At 52.0% G+C, this 19,390-nt stretch overlaps 8 protein-coding genes across 8 annotated transcripts; 2 read left to right on the top strand and 6 right to left on the bottom strand.

Moving 5' to 3' along the window:
- Nucleotides 1–915: 915 nt before the first annotated feature.
- On the bottom strand, nucleotides 916–1,264 carry COCSADRAFT_300718 (uncharacterized protein). Its single transcript, XM_007699893.1, has one exon. It carries the CDS (start codon nucleotides 1,147–1,149, stop codon nucleotides 940–942), a length of 210 nt encoding a protein of 69 aa, XP_007698083.1. The 5' UTR covers nucleotides 1,150–1,264; the 3' UTR covers nucleotides 916–939.
- On the bottom strand, nucleotides 1,265–3,295 carry COCSADRAFT_300717 (uncharacterized protein). The gene is made up of 4 exons (XM_007699892.1): nucleotides 3,014–3,295; nucleotides 2,412–2,952; nucleotides 1,476–2,362; nucleotides 1,265–1,412 (listed from the first exon to the last, which is right to left on the bottom strand). The coding sequence occupies exons 1-4, from the start codon at nucleotides 3,093–3,095 to the stop codon at nucleotides 1,381–1,383; spliced, it is 1,542 nt and encodes a 513-aa protein (XP_007698082.1). The 5' UTR covers nucleotides 3,096–3,295; the 3' UTR covers nucleotides 1,265–1,380.
- A 567-nt stretch (nucleotides 3,296–3,862) lies between these two features.
- COCSADRAFT_113318 (uncharacterized protein) lies at nucleotides 3,863–6,450 on the bottom strand. Its single transcript, XM_007699891.1, has 4 exons — nucleotides 6,313–6,450; nucleotides 6,206–6,262; nucleotides 4,847–6,155; nucleotides 3,863–4,801 (listed from the first exon to the last, which is right to left on the bottom strand). The coding sequence occupies exons 1-4, from the start codon at nucleotides 6,388–6,390 to the stop codon at nucleotides 4,122–4,124; spliced, it is 2,124 nt and encodes a 707-aa protein (XP_007698081.1). The 5' UTR covers nucleotides 6,391–6,450; the 3' UTR covers nucleotides 3,863–4,121.
- A 498-nt stretch (nucleotides 6,451–6,948) lies between these two features.
- Nucleotides 6,949–9,970, bottom strand: COCSADRAFT_113317 (uncharacterized protein). Its single transcript, XM_007699890.1, has 6 exons — nucleotides 9,573–9,970; nucleotides 9,440–9,512; nucleotides 9,241–9,384; nucleotides 8,267–9,151; nucleotides 8,025–8,214; nucleotides 6,949–7,978 (listed from the first exon to the last, which is right to left on the bottom strand). Exons 1-6 carry the CDS (start codon nucleotides 9,638–9,640, stop codon nucleotides 7,353–7,355), a joined length of 1,986 nt encoding a protein of 661 aa, XP_007698080.1. The 5' UTR covers nucleotides 9,641–9,970; the 3' UTR covers nucleotides 6,949–7,352.
- A 929-nt stretch (nucleotides 9,971–10,899) lies between these two features.
- Nucleotides 10,900–11,677, top strand: COCSADRAFT_48560 (uncharacterized protein; the record flags this gene model as incomplete). Its single annotated transcript, XM_007699448.1, has 4 exons — nucleotides 10,900–11,026; nucleotides 11,088–11,205; nucleotides 11,416–11,461; nucleotides 11,513–11,677. Coding segments are annotated over 4 exons (456 nt in total), but the record flags the coding sequence as incomplete, so codon positions are not given.
- Nucleotides 11,678–13,158: 1,481 nt separating this feature from the next.
- COCSADRAFT_83995 (uncharacterized protein) lies at nucleotides 13,159–14,746 on the bottom strand (the record flags this gene model as incomplete). Its single annotated transcript, XM_007699889.1, has 5 exons — nucleotides 13,159–13,349; nucleotides 13,457–14,032; nucleotides 14,132–14,220; nucleotides 14,300–14,607; nucleotides 14,672–14,746. 5 exons carry the CDS (start codon nucleotides 14,744–14,746, stop codon nucleotides 13,159–13,161), a joined length of 1,239 nt encoding a protein of 412 aa, XP_007698079.1.
- Nucleotides 14,747–15,247: 501 nt separating this feature from the next.
- COCSADRAFT_158735 (uncharacterized protein) lies at nucleotides 15,248–16,604 on the bottom strand (the record flags this gene model as incomplete). The annotated part of the gene is made up of 5 exons (XM_007699888.1): nucleotides 15,248–15,610; nucleotides 15,664–16,063; nucleotides 16,114–16,286; nucleotides 16,348–16,454; nucleotides 16,517–16,604. 5 exons carry the CDS (start codon nucleotides 16,602–16,604, stop codon nucleotides 15,248–15,250), a joined length of 1,131 nt encoding a protein of 376 aa, XP_007698078.1.
- Nucleotides 16,605–16,840: 236 nt separating this feature from the next.
- Nucleotides 16,841–19,379, top strand: COCSADRAFT_179886 (uncharacterized protein). The gene is made up of 2 exons (XM_007699887.1): nucleotides 16,841–17,495; nucleotides 17,547–19,379. The coding sequence occupies exons 1-2, from the start codon at nucleotides 17,198–17,200 to the stop codon at nucleotides 19,037–19,039; spliced, it is 1,791 nt and encodes a 596-aa protein (XP_007698077.1). The 5' UTR covers nucleotides 16,841–17,197; the 3' UTR covers nucleotides 19,040–19,379.
- Nucleotides 19,380–19,390: the final 11 nt, after the last annotated feature.

Below are 19,390 nucleotides of genomic sequence, written 5' to 3'. Positions count from 1 at the left end.
AATGGATCTATAAAAAAATTACCTCAATCAAAGGCACCTGTAACAAATAGCAGTTAGTCATAGAAGCATGCATCTGTTCAAACACCTGCAAGCGAAAGAAAGATAACATTAAAGAAAAAAAATCTAGAAAATGGCGTACGATGAGTAATTCCTTGTGATGCATGGAGCAGTTACCCTCATCTGGACATGCACAATGCTCTCGTCAAAGCCACTCATGCTATATAACACTTGAATACTTAACCTAGGACCCATTGATCTCAACATGTTCTTAGTCACGCCTATGAGATAACTATAGCAGGAAGAAGCAGACCAAAAGAGAATAAAGCCGTTGAAGACGAACTACTGTAACTTATATCTGGTAAATTCTAGCTCCAAGACGAAACGATATAGCACAAGATTTTTTTATTTATTTGTTTATTTGTTTATTTATTTTTTACTGCACGATTTAGCGCTTGTATGTAGCTAAGGGTGGAAGGTAGTAAAAAAAGAAAAAAGAAAGCCTAGATGATGATGAGGTAAGTTGGACACGCGATGGGATTGCTAGCTACTTAGCTGCAATACTATTTTACACTTATCGTACTCTTCTCTGCTGCTACACATTGAGTTGGGTGTCGCGTTATCACATGAGCTGTGCAAAGGAGTCGATGTAAAATCCTTGTTTTGGACATTCACACTCTTTTTAGCGTTCAGTCTTAAGATTGCTGAGAGTGTATGTGCAACGCAACGAGGTGAATGTCATCCTCGACCTTTGATGTTTTGCGTGTCTGCTCACCAAGTTGTCCAAAACAAAAGGAGCGCTACTAGAGCAACAGGATGTTTACCGACTACGACAACAAAAGCTCTCTTTCTCTCTCTCTTGCTCTCTTTCTCTTTACTCCACTCACATCCGTAGAAAAAAAAACAGTGTAATTCTTATTGTCCATTGATTTTCATGTGCAACTATATTGAACATAGAGTGTAGAATGAGGAGAAGAAGAGAATAAAAAAGAACAGGGAACAACAAGAAGAAAAAGAAAAAGAAACCAGGCAAATGCTAAGCCTAGCTCGCTGAACCGCTGACGAACCACATGATATTGAACAACGCCATGCTGGATAAAATAATGCCATCCATACCTTAAAGCTCCCGGTTACTGTGAATTTATGCAACATGTATCCCTTTGTAGGGACATCACCATGTCCGAGACATGTGTCTTTTCAGTCTATCGGTTCCTCGGTCGACCTGCGTGTGGATACGAGCAGCTTCCTGTTGCTCTCTCTCCTCCTTTGCACATGCACGTAGTAATGCTGCATATATTTGGGTTCAACAGGCTGTTACCAAGCATTGCTAGGAGAGGCCATCGTGTCGTCATGTGTGATATTATCCTTATTCATACAAGTCTTCTACGCTAGGTCCACGTTGAATTTCCAGTTGCCTACATGTCAATTAGCAGCAGTCCAGTAACAATCGCAAGACCTTGCAAGTCTATAACACTTACCAAGCTTAAGGTTCTCGGCGGTATCATTCAGCAGGATGATACGACGCTTCGTACAGTACGAAGTCTTGTCGAGGATATCGACCTTCAAGTCTTTCAACTGGTCGATTGGCTTCTCGAACATCTCGCTGAGATTTTCGACAGCCATCTCCAAGTCTTTCTGGTTGTCTTCGAAGATTTCCGTCAGGTTGTTTCGCGCAAGATAGTAAGCGAATGCATAGGTCCACTTGAGTACCTGACGGCATTGTTGCAATGCTTGCGAGGCTTGGTCTAAGAATTGGACCTCAATCCATGACATGCCGGAAGAGTTCTGAAGTTGTTGCATCTTCTTCTCAGTCTTGAGGTAAAGATCCTTGTCCAGCTTCGCCGACTGCTCGTGGTTTGCAAAGCGGTTGTAGTAGTGGAGGTATCGCTCGAGCGACTGTCGAGATTTGGCCTGCGCATCGCGTGCCTCGGATCCGCTCTTCTCTTCGAATCGATTGCAGTTGTACCAGCTGGTGCCATGCTCTGACCATTTGCCCATGCACATCCAACAAAACTCGTTGCGACACTTTCGGCAAGTCATGTGGTTGCAACCGCCATTCTTCTCAATGGTGGAGTTGCAGTTTGGACATTCCTTGGTGTTGGCCGATATCCAGTTGGCAGTCTCTGAATCGTCCTCGCACTTCTTGACCCATTTCTTGACCAAAGCACAGGGTGCCGGTTGGTGGTTGTTCAATGTACAGCCAAAGCAAAAGGCGTGTCCGCAATCGCAGTGTACAGTGGGAACGACTCTGGTAAGCTCCTTGCTCTTAACCGGGCATTCAATAGCATATTTACAGTCGGGGGCAGGGCACCATTTGAGATTCTCTTTGTCATCGACATAGGTTCGTGTGAGGAGGGTATGATATCTACATACATTAGTGAAATGCAGGGAAAGTGAGGCGACAACTACCGTACCTTTCATGGAGATCTGCTGTAACAAGAAGGTCTAGCGACTTGGAGTCCACTATCCGAGTGCAGCCCTCACCAGGACATCGTATTCTAGCCGCCTCTCCCTCGTCTTGGATCTTGGTGGCGAGATACTGCCTGTAGCAATCTAGGCAGAAGCGGTGGCCGCACTTCATGGCGAATGTATCCATGTTGGGGTCGTCATCGCAGCAGATATCGCAGACAAAGCCCTTGACCTTCTGAATCTTTGGTGGGTTGGTGGTAGAATCCTGACTCAAGCCTGCTGTCTCCAAGATCTCTTCTGTCTTCTCCATGTACTGGTCGATTAAGCGTTCCTTATTCCATCGTAGGTGGCGGAGGAGGATGGCGGTGGCTTCAGGCGGCTGGCCGAGGATACTCGATACTTCGTCGACCTGCTTGTCTTGCTGTGCTTGAATTTGGACTGGGTCAAAGACCTTGAAATCTACTTCGTACGCCTGCTTGGTGGGCTTGATGTCTTTGTCTTGGGACTCGAAGCCGACATCGTCCTGGTCCATGTCGAAGTCGGAGTCTGCACGCAGTCAGTCAGTCAACTAGTCAGCCATTTGAAAAACACAGAACAGTTTACGCACCATCCTCCAAGCCCATGTCACTGTCCTGGTCGTCGAAGCCATCGCCGCTCATGGAGCTGTTGAAGTCGTCGTCGGAATCCATGTCGGGGGCAGCGGGTGCAGCGGGGGTGTGTGACAGGTGACGAACAGGTGAGAGCTGCGACTTCTTTTGGGGAGGCTCCTCTGCGGGACTGAGGTAGTTCGCCTCGTCAGCCTTCCGCTTGCGAACTGTAGAGGAAGGCGTCTTGGTTAGGCGTGTCCCGCCTGATGACGGAACACTAGGCTACTGCGGCGAGGGTGGGTATGGGTGCGTGTGTGTGTGTGTGACTGTGAGGGCGGCTGATAAGGCAGGCCTTGGGTGCGCGTGGACGGTGGATAGTGGCTGGACAGTTGACAGTTGGGCACAGAAGACAAGGGTATTGGCCAGCGAGGCGGCTGCAACAAAGGCGAGAGTTGGGGGTGGTCAAAGGTGGAATGCAGTCGGCGGTCCTGGATGCGGGCACCTCACCCGATGGTTGGCTCGGGCTGTAGCCTCGGGGGGGCTGACGTAAAGAGGCAACCGCACCAGCACCCAGAGCGCCTCTCCGGATCTTCGCCGCCTTTCCATATGGCGCCCACCCATCCCATGCACCGCAAACACCGGCTCAAACCTCCTCTGAACCTTAACTCTCCCCTTTTGCTACCCTCCTCCACCCGTCCATGTTGCAGCCTGTGACTCCTGCAGTAGCGCTGCCCACCACCTACCACGGTTCTATATTTGTAGGGCTCTCCACACCATCTCTCGCAAACACGTGCCCGTGACCTCGGATGTGCCCCATCAACCATGCCGAGTGCTTTTTGTGTTTCACAATGACATTTCACTTCTCCTGTCTCTGAGCAAACAAAAAAAGAATATGAGAAGAAAAACAGTTCTGCGCCACCCCACGTCTTGACAGGTGTGGGTGCAGGGCTGTCGCTAAACCTCTACGTTGGGGTTTGGAGACTATCACGCCGAGGAACACCGTGGAGAGCATAGACAAAAAAACAGAGCCTGCTTGCATCATGATGCTATTTTTTGCGAGCACCTAATGCATCGGCTCAATAGCGGTAGTCATTCACTTGGACCTCAATGACTTCAGCCTACAGCTGGCTACTCGTCCTCTTCACTCTCTTCCTCCTCCTCCTCGCTCTCATCTTCACTCTCCTGCTGCAAGAAGTCGATGAGCGACTTTGTCTTTTCCCGCACCTTCGCCATCTCTGCATTTTCCGCACTCTTTTCATCTTCCCACCACTGCAGCATGCCATCCTCCTCGATACAATCCAACTCAACAAGCTTGGTTGCTGTGCTCAGCAGGATGCTATCGCCGTTTTCCTTGTTGCACAGGTCTGCTTGCAGCAACAGTAAAAAGTCGATCTGATCAACCTTGCTTTGTGCGCTCTTATCAAAGATGGACCGATCGATAAGCTCTTTGTGTTGCCCAAAGACTTGCGCGATTGCGCTCTTCATTGTCTCGCCCGATTTGATGAGTGAAATGACACGCTTGACGAAAGATGAGACGACTGCACGTCTAACTTGATGGTCCGACGCGTTGGTACTCATGCGAAGTGCTGTGAGTTCCAGTTGAATATTGGCAGATTCATGGCCCTCAACCAGCGAGTCGTAGATACTCGCCGAAGCATCGTGATCAAAGTTGGCCGCGTGTTGGCTGTCTGCAGAGCCTACCGAAAGGAAACTGCTCGTCGCTGATCTCTCACGGCGCTCTATATCGTACTCATCTGCTTCAGAGTCCGAGTTGAGCGTCGATATTGACTCGTTTGACAGGTTGTACACTAATCGTCTTAGCACAGTTACAGCAATTGCGTGGTTCGACTTACTCGGCCCCTTGAGGACAAGACCCTCAATAAGTTCATCCTCATCATCCTCATCCGAATCGTGAAACTCGAATCCATCGCCTTTTTCACCAACAATCGCCGGTTCCGCATCACCTCGAACGAGCTCCTCGCCTTCTTCTCGTCTCCGCTTTGTTCTTGTGATTCTGTGCTCTCCCTGAACAACCATGCCTTCGCCAATGCTAACTCCGTATGAGATGAGCGCGCCTGCCTCTATTGTGCATCTTCTCCCTATCGCTGCTTCGTTTGCAACAATCGCCTTGGTCACCGTGCTACCATCCCCTATGCTAGCATAGTCCCAGATGTATGCCCCATCAATCTTGACATTTCGGCCAATCTGGCAATTTCTTCCAATGATACTGTTGGTAATGACACTCTTTTCGCCTACGCTGGTGCCTCGTCCGATGACCGTTTTGGGCCCAACGATGCAGTCACGAGCTAGAATGACACCCTCCTCCTTGTACGTGTTACGCTTCTGCAGCCGATATGACTGCCCTTGCACCAGGTTGCTGTCTGGACATAACGGATACGCCCAGCGTGACACGATATCCTTGCTAACTGAGTCGTAAGCGTGGAGATTCCGTACTCTTGCCGCGTAGTGGTCTGATATGATGTGCGTGTGGAATGTTTTGCCGTTGAGCTCATAATCTTTCAACACGCTGTGTAGGAAGCCTTTGCGAGGCGCTTGGAAATCAAAGTTGTCACTCCACAACGCTAACACATCTGGCGTGCAGATATCGATACCACAGTCGATGAGATCCTCGCGGACCTCGATTTCTTGGTGGGTCGAGAGTATTTCAGGGTCGATGGAGAGATAATGGGTCTGCTCCCGATTGGGCATTTGCTCGAAGTGTAAACATCTGTCCTTGCGCGGGTCGATAACGAAGACGGGGCTGGTTTCCTGAGCTTTTGTCCTATGATTGGTACCAGCCTCGCGCAGTACCATGGTCATAATGGCATTCTTGTCCTTCAATCGTCGTGCCCTATGCGCTGCAAGCGCAGACTCTAGTGGCAGGTTGCTGACAACATCACCGTAGACTAAGAGAAAGTCACCGACTAGCAATCCCCTGCTGTCGAGGTCGCGCATCGCATCACCGATGGAATGCGATGTCGACTGGATCAGCTCTAGTTTCGAGAAGGGCGATGACTTGGAGGACCATTTTGAAGCCTTCACATAGTCTTCAACCTGTTGCCTGTGTGCGCCGCAGTATACAAAGACCTCTTCTACGCCGGCGTTTGCGAGAAACTCGAACGTGTACTCGATGAGCGGGGTGTTTGCGAGGGGCAGCAGACACTAGCAAGCGTGTCAGCATGCGACTGGTGCCTCTGAATGGGGATGCGTACCCTTGGGTGTTCAAGTGTGAAGGGACTGAAGCGTGTTTCAAACGGGTCGGCGAGTATCTACAAAGTTAGTAAAATTCCGTATGGATTCCGGGAATTCCATTACACACCACTGCCTGCAGCGGCTCGTCGCGCTCCTCCTCGCCCGACTTGCCCTTGTCCTGCGCCTTTTTTCCTTTTGGCGGCATGCTTGAAGGGGATGTGTTGTAGTGCGCAAAAAGGATCAAAAGTGGGCGGCTTTGGGGGGGGGGGGGTGTAGAATGGGGCGGGTAGTCGGTAGCGGGGTGTTTTGCTACGACATCCAAAAAAGCTTCCACATACTCACCACCGCCGCTGAGTCACAAGCCCAAAACCGGGGACCACCACGCAAAACCAGTGCCCCGGGTCCCGTCTGGACTCGGGTCTTTTAGCGGGAAGGCTCTGCGGGTAAGCCGCTGCAACAGGGCGCATGAATATCGAACGAGCTCGTGCGCAGCCTTCTGGCCAGGCTTTGGTGGTCTGGACCGCCGGGGGCAGCATCTACTGCAAAATGCTTATTGCAACGACACCTGCGCCCTAAAACATGTGTACGATCCCATGTTGACAGGCACCAGATGCGACCTGACGTGCGAATTCTGTACAGAGCCCGTCGCCTGTGGCTGGGGCGTTGGTACATAGGTCTCCTGGGCCGCTCACGGCCAGCCACCGTAACCTTACGCGCCGCGGAGGAACACACTGCACTCGTTTTTGATAAGGACAAGGTCTCGCTCTCTTATAACTCCGTTATCTTGGAGCAAAATAACATATCAAATTGTTTCTCTAGCAAGTAGGGTATTTCCTAGCAAATGTCCAGCCCAGCTCCCAAGTCACTTAACGACAAGTCACTTTATAACCTTAAACGCCCAGAACCTACAGTCCTTGATGCCCTCCCTCCACAACATAGCTTTTGAACCGTTGCATCCTTGCGTTTTACTACAAAGCGTCAAAGGGCCAGCCACGACAAATGGCCTTGCGACCATGGGATCTCGGTTACGAGTCGCACAGAACACCGTTGTTCTGTATCAAAACTCCGTCGCTAATGCCTGCTGGCATAAAAGCCAGTGTCCAGTTTCTCTCCTCTATGTTTCTTATAATCTTGATTTCGCTTCAGGCTCATGTAACACGCCGCCAATCAATGAGGGCGCGGCTGCATTGCCCCCATTTGCTGTTGCATCTGAGGAGGATACATTTGTTGACGTTTCGCTGGGTTGTTCATATCGTCCCCACCGGAAATCTCAGAGACCTGTCTGCGATGACCTTGTAATTGTGCTTGTTGTTGTTGTTGTTGCTGCTGCTGCTGCTGCTGTTGTTGTTGTTGTTGTTGTTGCTGTTGTTGTTGCTGCTGCTGCTGCTGCTGCTGTTGTTGTTGTTGCTGTTGTTGTTGCTGCTGTGATTGCATTTGCATATGTGATGAAGCATTATACCCCATGTTCCCTTGCATGGGATTGACTCCGTATGAATTCGGGTGTTGCACTGGTTGCCCTCGCATGGCCTGCGCAAAGTCTTCTGGAACTGAAGTGCCGACCGGAGATACACCCGTGATTTGATTGGGCGAGTTCCAGTTGCTGACGGCTTGTGGTGATTTGCCTGGCGATTCTTCTTCCTTGAGCACCAACTGCCGTGCTATCGGTACAGGTTGCGGTGCCACCATGGATCCGTCACTTTGGGCTGATGGTTTTTTCAAATGGACAAGATGTTTTTCTAGCATATGCAATAGTCCTTCCTTGGTAAATGGCTTGGGCAGAACGTCATTCATACCTAGTCTTGTTAGTACAAAGCTAGCAGATAGTCAGGGCCGCCTTACCATGCTGGAAGTACATGGAAATGTCATCGCTACGAATGTTCGATGTCATGGCGACAATAGGTGTGGTGTCAAATTGCCGGATTAGATGACACGCCGAGACACCGTCGAGATTTGGCATGATGATGTCCATCAAGACCAAGTCGTATTTGGAGCCAGCATTCATCTTGTTGACAGCTTCGAGACCGTCGAGCTAAGCTCAGTTAATACAAGTAGCAGGTGTTGAGATCAAAAAACAAACTTACAGCACTATCGATAGAGCAGTGGAAAGCATACAAAAACTTGCTTCCAATACGACGACACGTGGGATCATCCTCGACAAGCAAGATTTGTGGCGGCCTAATCCACCCTGGGTCAGGGAAAGCACTCTTCTTCTTTCCCTCGGGTACCTTGGGCTCGTTTTGGTCCACGGCTTTTGGTGGAGCAGCGTAGGGAATGTTGTTGATGTGCTCACTGTACATGGGATCAATACCATTGGAGGATCCGACTGGATATACAAGGTTGTCCAAGTTGTCCAGGCGCATCGAGTTTGTCGAAGTCGCTGATGGTGGGCCACGGCTTGTGGGCCGCATTTGCGCCCGAGCAAAGTCTGGCGGTGGTGTTGTCAAGGTGCCGTTCATCCTCATGGTAATCTCATTCATGTGCTCCAGATTGCGGGGGTTCAGCATGGCATCGGCGTTGGTTTCACTGAGAAGCTTGGAGGCATGTTGCAAAGGCGAAGCCGGGTTGTCGTCGTCATTGTTCGATGGGGGGTCCATGTTGCCATTCTGGGCTTCACTGCCATTGAAGACGAGCTTGCTGTTTCTCCGCTGTGTCGCATCCACCCCGTGCAAGAAAGTCATGATTTGCTGCATGACATGCTCGTGGTTAACAACCGTCTTTTGTAAACCAATGACCTCTTGCAAAAGCATAGAATGATGGATGTTCAGCTCGTTGTATCGCCCCTCGAGCTGGTGTAATTGGGCCTGAGTCGCCATTAATTGGCCGCTGACCATGTCCATTTGCTGCGAGGGCGCAAAATCTTCAGCGGCTGCTTGGTTTGGTTTTCGTGGCGCGGGAGCCTTTCGGCGAATGTTGTCGAGTGCATCTTTGTTGTTCATCTTGAAATCGGGGTGCTTGAATTCCCAGGCCTGTGTGGTGTTGGTTAGCCATGGTCAAGTCAAACATGGGACGGTACGCCCAGCGGACAATAGCCGCAAAGAGCGTGTGCAAAGCGTACCCCAGGTCCATAGGGCGACTGCCCATTTTCTTCATTGTTGTGGCGGACTTTGTGGAAATCATATTTATTCAGTTGGCGCACAAAACTGGCAAAGTTGCTGTGCTTGAAGTGTTTGGGTAGTATGTGTTTGGTAAACTTTTCGTTCTGCCTCGGGGTTAACTTGTTTGCAATGAAACAAATGGGACTAGTAGATGCATACTTCCAAGACGACAAAACTGTCACCGTCATTGCCCCACCGCACTACACTTTCGTCGCTGGGGTTCTCGAGCATCCTGAATTCGCATTAGTTAATACAGGGGCCTCAGTCTGGACACAGGCGCGCCTCGACGTACTTGTACAGCTTGCGCACAAAGTCGCTCGAGTTGTTGGAGCCGCCTCCACCGCCTTGGTTGGAGTCCATGGTGCCGGCTGATTTACAGGCGCAAGAGGCGCAGAATGCCTGGGTGGCCGTCCGAGTGGGTGCGCGACAGCAACAGGCACCTCGCGTCGATGGGTAAGATGGATGTCGAGACCCCGGGCACGGACAGGAGCAATTGGGACGAGGGAAGTCGAGAGGGCGGTAAACGGCGGAGGGCGCGCGAGGCTCAGGGTGCGCGTAGTGTAGGAATATACGGGTGGTAGGGAGTGGTCGCTTGGCAGAGAGAATGGAGGGTGAAAGGACGATGACGAAATTAGCCAAAACAGGCGCGGCTTGTCGCAGGAGAATGGAAGGCAATGGACGAGATCTGGGCCTTCAGGTTGAAGAGGCAAGGAGACATGGGCTCTGCTCGTTGGCTTGTGAGCTAAACGGCCCTAAAGCAGGTTAACCCGGGCCTTGAGAGGATTGCAGTCGAGCATGGGCTAGGGGAGCCAAGCGGGCGTGCCGAGCGAGGAGAACAGGGATGCTGGGGCGGGCAGATACGAGAGGGCCGTGTGTCCCTTTTTTATACATTCACGCATACTTGCAGTGACTCGCCCGCCCGCCCGCCAGCCACAGAGCCCGCGTGCGTGGCTACGATACATGTCTTCGTGTCTGCGTCTGTGGTCGCTGGGGGGGAAGCGCGCAGACATGCAAGGTGCAGTGGTGGTGGTGGTGCTGCTGCTGCTGCCGTCGCCGCCCAGGGCACCGCACGCCACCTTCTTCAGTCGCTGTGCCATGGGTCTCGTCGCCGTCTTGACGTGGGCAGCTCCGCTAGCTATGCCGCTGACGGCCCATGACCGGCCGCACAGTAGTAGGATCGGCACCGCACAGCAAGCCTGCGAGATGCACCCACTAACGCACCAGTGGGCCTCCTCCCCCAAGCCAAGTCATTATCCGCAACCTGCTTGCCGCCGCGAGGCCTAGAGTACTGCTCTTGGTTGGCATGCGCACCGCAACGTATTTATGGAGCCTGTCACGTCCGAAACGGGCGTCTGGATATTGTGGATTGCATCCTCTTAGAGACGTCGGTGAGGAAGGGGCTGCCCTTGGCCGTGGCCTGCGCCTGCCGTCTTCCGCACACCCAAGCCAAGATTGAGCACCCCACCTTCATCACCACCACCACCCCAGCCCACACACGTGCTCTACTACGTACTGTACACACGCACATTCTCGCCTGTCTAATACTTACTGCACCCGCCATGTTCTCTGTTGCCTCTCGTCGTCTGCCCCTCGCGCGCCCCCTCGCTGGCCGCCGTCTCTTCCATGCTTCGTCGCCCGCATACGTCAAGGTGGGCGACAAGCTGCCCGACGTCGACCTTGTCGAGGGATCGCCCGGTAATAAGGTCAACCTTGCCAAAGAGTTGACCGGCAAGGGTGTCATTGTCGGTGAGCCCAACACGGCGCCAATCTCCATTTCAAAGACGCGGCCGTCTGACAGAAGCCGCAGGTGTCCCAGCCGCGTTTTCCCCCTCGTGTTCGGAAAGCCATGTACCCGGCTACATCAACTCTCCCAAGCTGAAAGATGCCGGCAAAGTCTTTGTTGTCTCGGTCAACGACCCATTTGTGTAGGTTTAGTCTCCTCGCAAAAATCGCCCGGCAGCCACGGATCCTTCCTCATGGCTGATTCGGCGATTCGGTGGCGGCCACGTCTTGTTTGACTCGTGGGCCATGGACACGACATGCACAAAATACATTGCCCACGACGAAAACATCTCGTAGAAACAGTCCCTTGGAGCGGATTGTCATTTTCTGGTACTAACGTTATGGATTCATAGTATGAAAGTATGGGGTAAGATTCTTGATCCTTCCGGCTCGAGTGGCGTAAGTGTTACCTCGCATCATAGTCCAGCTACCCTGTACTAAAACAGCCAGATTCGCTTCTTGGGCGATCCTAGCCTTGGCTTTACAAAAGCGCTTGATCTGTCTTTTGATGGCGCGTCCATCTTCGGAGGCGATCGTTCAAAACGATACGCTCTCGTCATCGAAAATGGTACTGTCAAGGCCGCACACGTAGAACCCGACAACACTGGGCTCAACGGTAAATCTTTCTTGGCACATCAAGACTTCACGCAGCTAACAACCTTAGTCTCTGCTGCCGAAAAGGTTTTGTGAAGAGACTAACGCAGCAAACATATACCGAGCGTCACATGGTAGTGCACCACTGAGACTACACATGTCAGCCAAACTTGGACCCAATCCCGGATTCGATTTGGCTTATGGCGTGGCATAAAAGGACAGGGCTATTCAATGCCATCATGTGCCCTTAGTAACGTCTTAGATATGAAGGACGACTATGCATTGTCCATGATTATGGCTCAATACATCATGTTTACACTACCATCACAATTTTTTGTTCTATCTCTGAACAACACATCCATAACCATATATCACGCCTTTCTGAGATTCCCAAACCATACGGCATAGCTGTAGCGGATATTCCTGATTCTGTGTCGCTGGTACGCCATACATCTCCCGGGCTAAAAGAGGCCAATCCTAGGCATTTTATCGCTCTACTACCACCTGGCATCTCTTTTATGTTCGCAGAGCATGTCGATAATACCACATTTGCTTTCTGTATTACACTATGGCGAACAGCAGCCGCGGTTGCATTGCTGTCATGGCTGCTCTAAAACGGAATGGTTGTCAAAGGAAAATCGGTATTGGCCAAGCAAACGACATGCCGCCGCTCAGCTTTGACAGAAACTCTTCAGAATTGCCTCATCCTTTCTTCCAAGGGGCCATTGCTGTACGATTGATATGTAACTTCTATCATTGATTGGTGCGTCATGCATGTGTCGTGGACAGTGATTGCGCGGGTCAAACTAACACAGCAAAGCAGCTAGTGCTCGATTGAATGATGATCAGAGTACATACTACGAGGTTATTCAATGCCCAAGCTAATACCACTGCATTCATTCTACCCGTTACATAATGTCTTGAATATTCGACCCCGATTTTCACAATTTCCCTCCATTCTGAGGTACACCACCTGTCTCCATCAGCTATTTAATCGAATCAAGATCGAGATTGCACGGGACAAAGCCAAAGCTTACAGATACGGTTCAAGGGAAACTCACTCTCGCTCGTAATCCGGGGCATCGTGTTTTATTTCATCTCTGTCCTTCCCTTGGGTCGCTGTCTCAACCCTAACATCAGGGCGAATAATTGGCCCTTTCCAATCGATACGGGTCAACACCCAGACTGCGAAAAAAAACTCTCTCTAGAACCAGGGGACGAGCGGAACGTTAGGTTTGGGGGGGGGGGGGTTGGAGTTTTACATCCATCATGCTCACAACCCGTTGTCGCGGTTGTACGGGTATTGCAGGATATTTCTCTCACCCTTCCATATCCTAAGCAGAGAGGTACAACCATCATATAGGTTTGTAATCATTTCTTCTGAGACAACTAAGTTCAAAATACATACATGGGCCATTTGGCAATAACCACATCTAAGAACTACCCCAGCGACTAAACAAAACAAGCAATTGCATATCAAACATGCACTGCAGGGTAGCATCCTACTTTGACGCATATGCACAAGTACCGAGATCTCTCTTCGTAGCCGGAACATGCGGACTGATATCAAAGTCAAAGATATCCATTGGCAGCCCCATAGTCGTACACGCGTTGGGGATATCGACAATGCCCGCCACATGTCCCTGTACCGGTGCACAGGAGAGCAGCAAATATATTTGATAGTCGCTGTAGCCTATTTAAAATGTCTTAGTTAGCGCCAGAAATAAAATTGTAAGGATGTGGAGGAAAACCTGGTATAACTCCCCCCCCCCTTTTCGAAAGAAAGAGATTCAAACTCACCATACCGCCTCAAATACTCAATAGCCCTCAAACACGTCTGCCGATACGCCACCGTCGCATCCAAATAATGCTGTTTGCCCTTCTCATCCACACTAAACCCCTCAAAATAAATATACCTCCCCGGCCCAAACTGCGGCTCTACGGGTCCAGGCACGTAAATCGGACTCTTCATATCCAACTGCTTAATCCCTCTCTTCATAACACTAAACTTGAGCGTAATCACCCCCGCCATTTCAATCGCACCACAAAAGGAAATCTCGCCGTCGCCCTGGCTAAAGTGCAGGTCGCCGACGCTGAATTTCGCGCCGGGCACGTGAACGGGGAGGTAGACTTTTGAGCCGCGAGAGAGGTTCTTGATGTCACAGTTTCCGCCGTGTTCGGGGCGGCCCGGGATAGTGCGGGCGCCTTCTTGGGCGATTTTGGATTTTAAATCTCCTGTGGCGGTGCCGGCGTGTGTATTGAGGGGCTGAGGCGGTTGGGCGACGGTGCGGTTGAGGTGCGTGTGCGTCGAGATTAGTTCGGCTTCGCGTTTGTTCCAGGTTTCGAGGATTGAGGGCGACGGTGCGCAGCCGAGAACTGATGTGTTTTCTAGTTAATCCTTTTCTTTCTTTCTTTCTTTCTTTCTTGTATCTTTACTGTGATGTATGGGGCGGGGGATATGGGAGGAAAACTTACTTCCCGGGTGAATCAAGCCAGCGAATCTGACGCCAGGAATGTGTCTGGAGCTGCAGAATATACCCTCGAAATCCCATATCGCTTTTGCTCTTCGCCATTATCAGTATTCGTCCTCTCCCCTCAAAACCCCATGTCTACACATATACTGATTCGTGGAATAAAACTTACGGCTCAGGATAAATCTCATCTAGAAACCCGCCCCCATTCTCCTTCGCAAAGATGCCCGTAAAACCCCACGGCTGCTCATCCAACGGTTGCACATCCTGAATCTCAACCACCAGCACATCACCGGGCTCCGCAGTTTCAATGTCAAAGGGACCCGTTAGATAGTGGATCTTCGTAAGATCAACGTTGCGCACGTCGTCAGCTGAGTCGTTGTTGCCAATTTGGCCGCCGGTCCAGTCGACGCATTCGATCTTGACAACTTCGCCGGGCTTGATGGTGGCATATGAAGGGTTTTCGGGGTGCCAGCGGTTCTAAAAATGGAGGTTTCGGGTTAGAATGGGATACATATGTGTGAGTGAGATACGGGAGACACACGTGCAAGCATTCTTGCTCTGCTGCTGGTTTGTCTAGAGCGACTTTGGCCGCGTATCGGATGGCGTCTTTACCCATGGTAACGTTTTGAAATCTGCAAGTTAGGAATTGAGACTGAAATGAAAATCAAAAGGGAGTAAAGAAAGAGAAAACACGATCCATTACAAAAAGAGGGGCTCGTGATATAATGGCAGGCGGACGAAGGGGGATGCCGGAAGGGTCAGGCCATGAATTGTTATCTCTACAACACGCAATTGCCGAGATAACCGCACACTCTCTCTCAAACTATCGATACATCGTCTATGATAAGCCCAGCGATACGATGCAGTTACGTTATGTATCATCGAATGAAGCTATCAGGTTACCTCCCATAACAAGACGCGGCAACCCCACTGCGGGGCATGTCCAGATCGGACATCATCGTCCCGCCATACCAGATAGCGTAGCAGTCCATTGCGCTTGGCTGCCGACTGCGCAATTGAACCTGGCTGCAATTGTTTCCACGGAAATAAGCTGCGTGTACGTCATGACTGAGGGGCTGCTCTCAATTAAGCCAAGCGGGGTGGACATCATGCTGCTCTAGCTAAACGTTTTCCTCGGAGTCTGGCGCACTTCAGACTGCTCCTTGGGCCTATGCATTGCCAGATTGTATTCGTCCATGTGCTGCCAGGGCATATTGAGAAACTCGTGCTTGTTCTTCCAACGGAGCGACTCTTGCTTGAACTTTTCGGCTTCGGTCGGCGGCAGAGGTGGTTCGGTGATTTTGGTAATGAGATATGCTGTTGAGGCTTCAGCGAGACCGTAGATAAGGACGCCGACAAGTGGGATCTTGACAAAGATGTAGAAGCCTAGGCTGAACCCAAAAAGGACCCCGGCACGGTCTCTGAACCAAAGCTTCTTCTGCTCCTTGGTATAACGGACACGGCTGAAGTACGGCTCGAGCTTACGGGATGTCAGCGGAATAAGGTTTGAGAGATACCGAAAGCGGAACATACCAGCTCACGCATAAGCGTGCGAGAAGAAAAGTAGGCTTGCAGGAAGCTGACCAAGTACCTGCGAGGGAAGAGGAGAGACGTTGCGAAAATAGCAGCTGCTGGCTGAGTTCCCACCGCCTTCTTGAATGTGTAGAAACTGGCAGCCGGGAGCACTAAGCGTCCTATGTAGGGCACGTAGGAGAGAGCCAAGACTCCCAGTGAAATGGCCGCCTTTCTGCTCTGTTTTGTGGCGTACATTATCACAGTCTCCTTGAGGGGCTTCTTCTCCTTCTCCGGCTTGGGTGCGTGGTCGGGGTACTTTTCAAGGTTGGGATAGTACATGGCGCGGAGGTTGTGTGGGTCGTCCGTCTTGTGCTTTTGTACGTACGTCTCGTCGACCCAGCGCAGCGAGTCCATGAACCTGTAAAGATGGAGATTAGACGAGTCCGGGCACAAGTGGTGGTGACTTACATTTGGTCGAGCGTCGGCGTCACATAGCGCATCAGCGTCATGAGAAAGAAGGGCACCTGAAGCACCGAGTGCTCAAGGAAGTGGAGGCCATCTATGATGGTTTCGTCCAGCCCCGTCTGGCTCATGTCGACAAAGAGCGAGAGGATCCATAGTAGCACTCGTACACCAACAATCTGAAGTATGTAAGCGACGCTGTTTGCTGTAGACCTGGTCAGGGTATGCTGCGGCACGTACGGGAATGGCGACGATGATGCGGATAGCGACGCCAGCAGCTACGGCTATGGCGGCCTGGCGGTAATGGTCGGAGGTGAAGAGACGCGGGTTTTGGAGGGCTCGATTGACTGTGCAGTGTGTCAGACAGCAGCTGTGGAAGATCACGACACCCTGATGGGTAGCAACATACCGCCGACTAGAGTCAGCTGGGCGCCCCGCAGGATGGCATTGGGGTCGAAATTGGACACATCGAAGTTGGCCATGTCGATTTTGTCCATGGCGGGTAGTCTGAGTAGACAGTCGGGCAAGCAGTGCAGTGGTCTGACGAGAGCACGCAGCAAAAGCTCAGTGCACACGTACGTAGTGGCTCCACGTCGGCCTCGACTGTGTGTGCTGTGCGAACGCCTGCGAACTGGTGGAGCAGATGACGAACATGGAGCTACTGCTACTATGTATGGGGCGCCAGCACCCGCGCCGTCACCATTGCAGGTGCCATGTAGTGCTGTCGCGAACGCGGGGCATGCGCGCTGTCATGTATGTATATATTCATTGTGCTCTCTCTACATGCACTTTCATCAGTCGTGCCCGCTGATACTGCGGTGTGGCTCATGTCAGAGACGTGGGGTTGCCGCCGCCATGGGCCGACCGGGCTGAGACTCGACACCGTCCCAGTGGCCATGGCGGTAGCGCGTACTCTTCCGCCGCCGGCCAGGGACGGACAGAGCTGAGACGACCTCGCCCTCAACACGCACACGACTCTTGTTGAGCACACGTCGAATCCCTACTACCAGGCGCCGGACGCTTTCCTGTATAGTACACTATTCTCACCGCAGCCTCTTTAGGCCCGAAATGCTCGCATAGCTGGCCCGCCATGTCCCTGCCGGCCTCACCCCAGCACCTCCATGACGCGCCCTCCCCTCTGACTGCCAACAACCCTGTAGCCGCACGGAGGAGCTTCACCCTTCCCACGCGCACTGCACCAAGGACAGCATCGGTGCCTGCATCTACAAACAGCGTCGATGGCATCGAAACCCTCTTTGTTTGTTCCGACTCGAGGATCTTCTCCTTTACCACAGCCACCTCGGCTCGGCGCCCCTCACCAGAACGTCAGGGTGACGCATGGCAGCCGATACCGTGGAAGACGCCCACCGAGCGTACGCTGGCAGTTGGCATGTCGTCCCAGGTGCCACCAGCTGCGAGCAATGCTAATGCCTGACCAGGTGTCCTACGCATCTACCGTGTGACCGCGTCCAATGTCTCCTTTCTCAACAGCGGCAACCTGCTCCATACCATCTTCCCGCGTTCGCAATGCTGGTGCGTCGACAACCAGTCCGTCTTCGTGCTACGGGTCCGGCAAGACTCGTATTATCGTATCGAACTCCCCTATGAGACTGAAGAGGACAAGGCCAAAATCACCCACTTTCAGTCGGTCCTCGCCCAAGTGATGCAGTATGAGCGGACGCAATGCCCCTTCCGACGAGACGCTGGGTTCGAAGAGCTGCAGCGGCCAAAGAGTCCGCCACGCAAGACAATCAAGAGAAAGCCTTCAGGACAGGCGAAGAAGTGGATTTTGGATAAGACCTGGGTACCGGAACAATACGGGTCGCGGCCTTCTACTGCCGGGACTGAACGCTCAGAGGCCAGCACCGCTTCGTCCAACGACGAGGATGATCGACGGAGCATCTGCACAGATAATAGTGAGGCGGTACCCGAAGCACCAGAGATTCCCTTTGTGAGAATACTACCAGAGTCCCCCACCTTGTTGCCTTCGTCGAAGCCGTCCCCACGCCGTCTCTCTGTGGCAGAACGTGCAAGCATCTTTCAGGGTATACGCTCAGTCACGGCACCAATCAAGACGCAGAGGACGGGATCTGTGTCTGCAATGCAGAGCATCATTGAGTCGCCAACAGGTCAGCCGAGTTGGGACGCAGAGAAGCCAGTGCTTGAGCGTCAGGTGTCGGATGCCGGCAGCCTGGTCTCCAGCACTGACTCATTCTACTCACTCGAGACGGTTACTCCACGAAGCCCCTCACCCAAGTTTATGGACGCTGAGACGGTGGACATGAACCCATGGGCAGCTTCCTTCTCAGCACAGCAACAAGACGAGCCTAGGGGACGCTCGACACACCGAAGACATATATCAGAGGCGACTGTGCGTGCTTTGTCCATAGAACGGACCGATGCATCTGCGCCCGTGACTCCCACGGTCCCATACTATGCTACGACGATTGTGTCGACCAATATGCGCCCGTCATCAGCGCCGTCTACCCCGCCGCTGGTCAGTGACTCGGACAGCGACAGTCTTGGCCGCGCCAGCCTGGATATTGCCACACCACCAGAGGCCATCAGAATGAAGCGACTGACTGGGGCATCGCAGCGACGGGCGTTTTCCCCGATGCCCCCGACGCAAAACCTGTTCTACCCACCCAAGCACAGCCCTGGCAAAGAGTTTACCAATGCCCTAGTGCGCAAGACGTATGAGATTGTCCTGGGCCCGCCAGCACATCTGGTGTCGATGATGTTGCGGATTGCCACGACCATCTCCAACGGCATTGGGCTGAGTGCATATCGCGCCCGCCGCGCCGAGAAGATCCCGTGTTCGTGGGAGTCAGATGACGAGGCGGACTGGGATGAGGACGATTTCGGCATCCCGCTTAACAACATCAGAGACGCAAACCTACGCCGGCGAACGTTTTCTGGTGACGTGGATTGAGGCAGAGGATGAGCATGAGAGGAGGGGGGGGGGCTGTGAATATAATTAGAAAGAGAGTTTGCTATGTGCGTAACGTGGTTTGCGTAATCTTGAATGATACCAAGGGGCTTGTACGGTTAATGTCTGCATTTACAGGGGGTTAGTTAGTTAGTCGCGTCTATGCTGCGACGGGATTTTTTTTTCAGTTTTGTTTCTAGAATAAGTGATTGTAATACTGGGGGAGGGGGCGGCATGTATGTAGAGTATTTTGCTGAGGGGCCGGCTTGCTTTGGTTGGAGGGGTGGGTGCGGAATGAGGAGGCCTAAGCTTGGACGAATGAGAACACATGTTCATTGTTTACTACACACACCG

The sequence above is a fragment of the Bipolaris sorokiniana genome (assembly GCF_000338995.1).
Source record: "Bipolaris sorokiniana ND90Pr unplaced genomic scaffold COCSAscaffold_4, whole genome shotgun sequence".
In the NCBI taxonomy this organism is placed as follows: Eukaryota; Fungi; Ascomycota; class Dothideomycetes; order Pleosporales; family Pleosporaceae; genus Bipolaris; species Bipolaris sorokiniana.
Note: the sequence above shows the minus strand (reverse complement) of the source record. Positions and strands in the feature narration are given on the sequence as shown.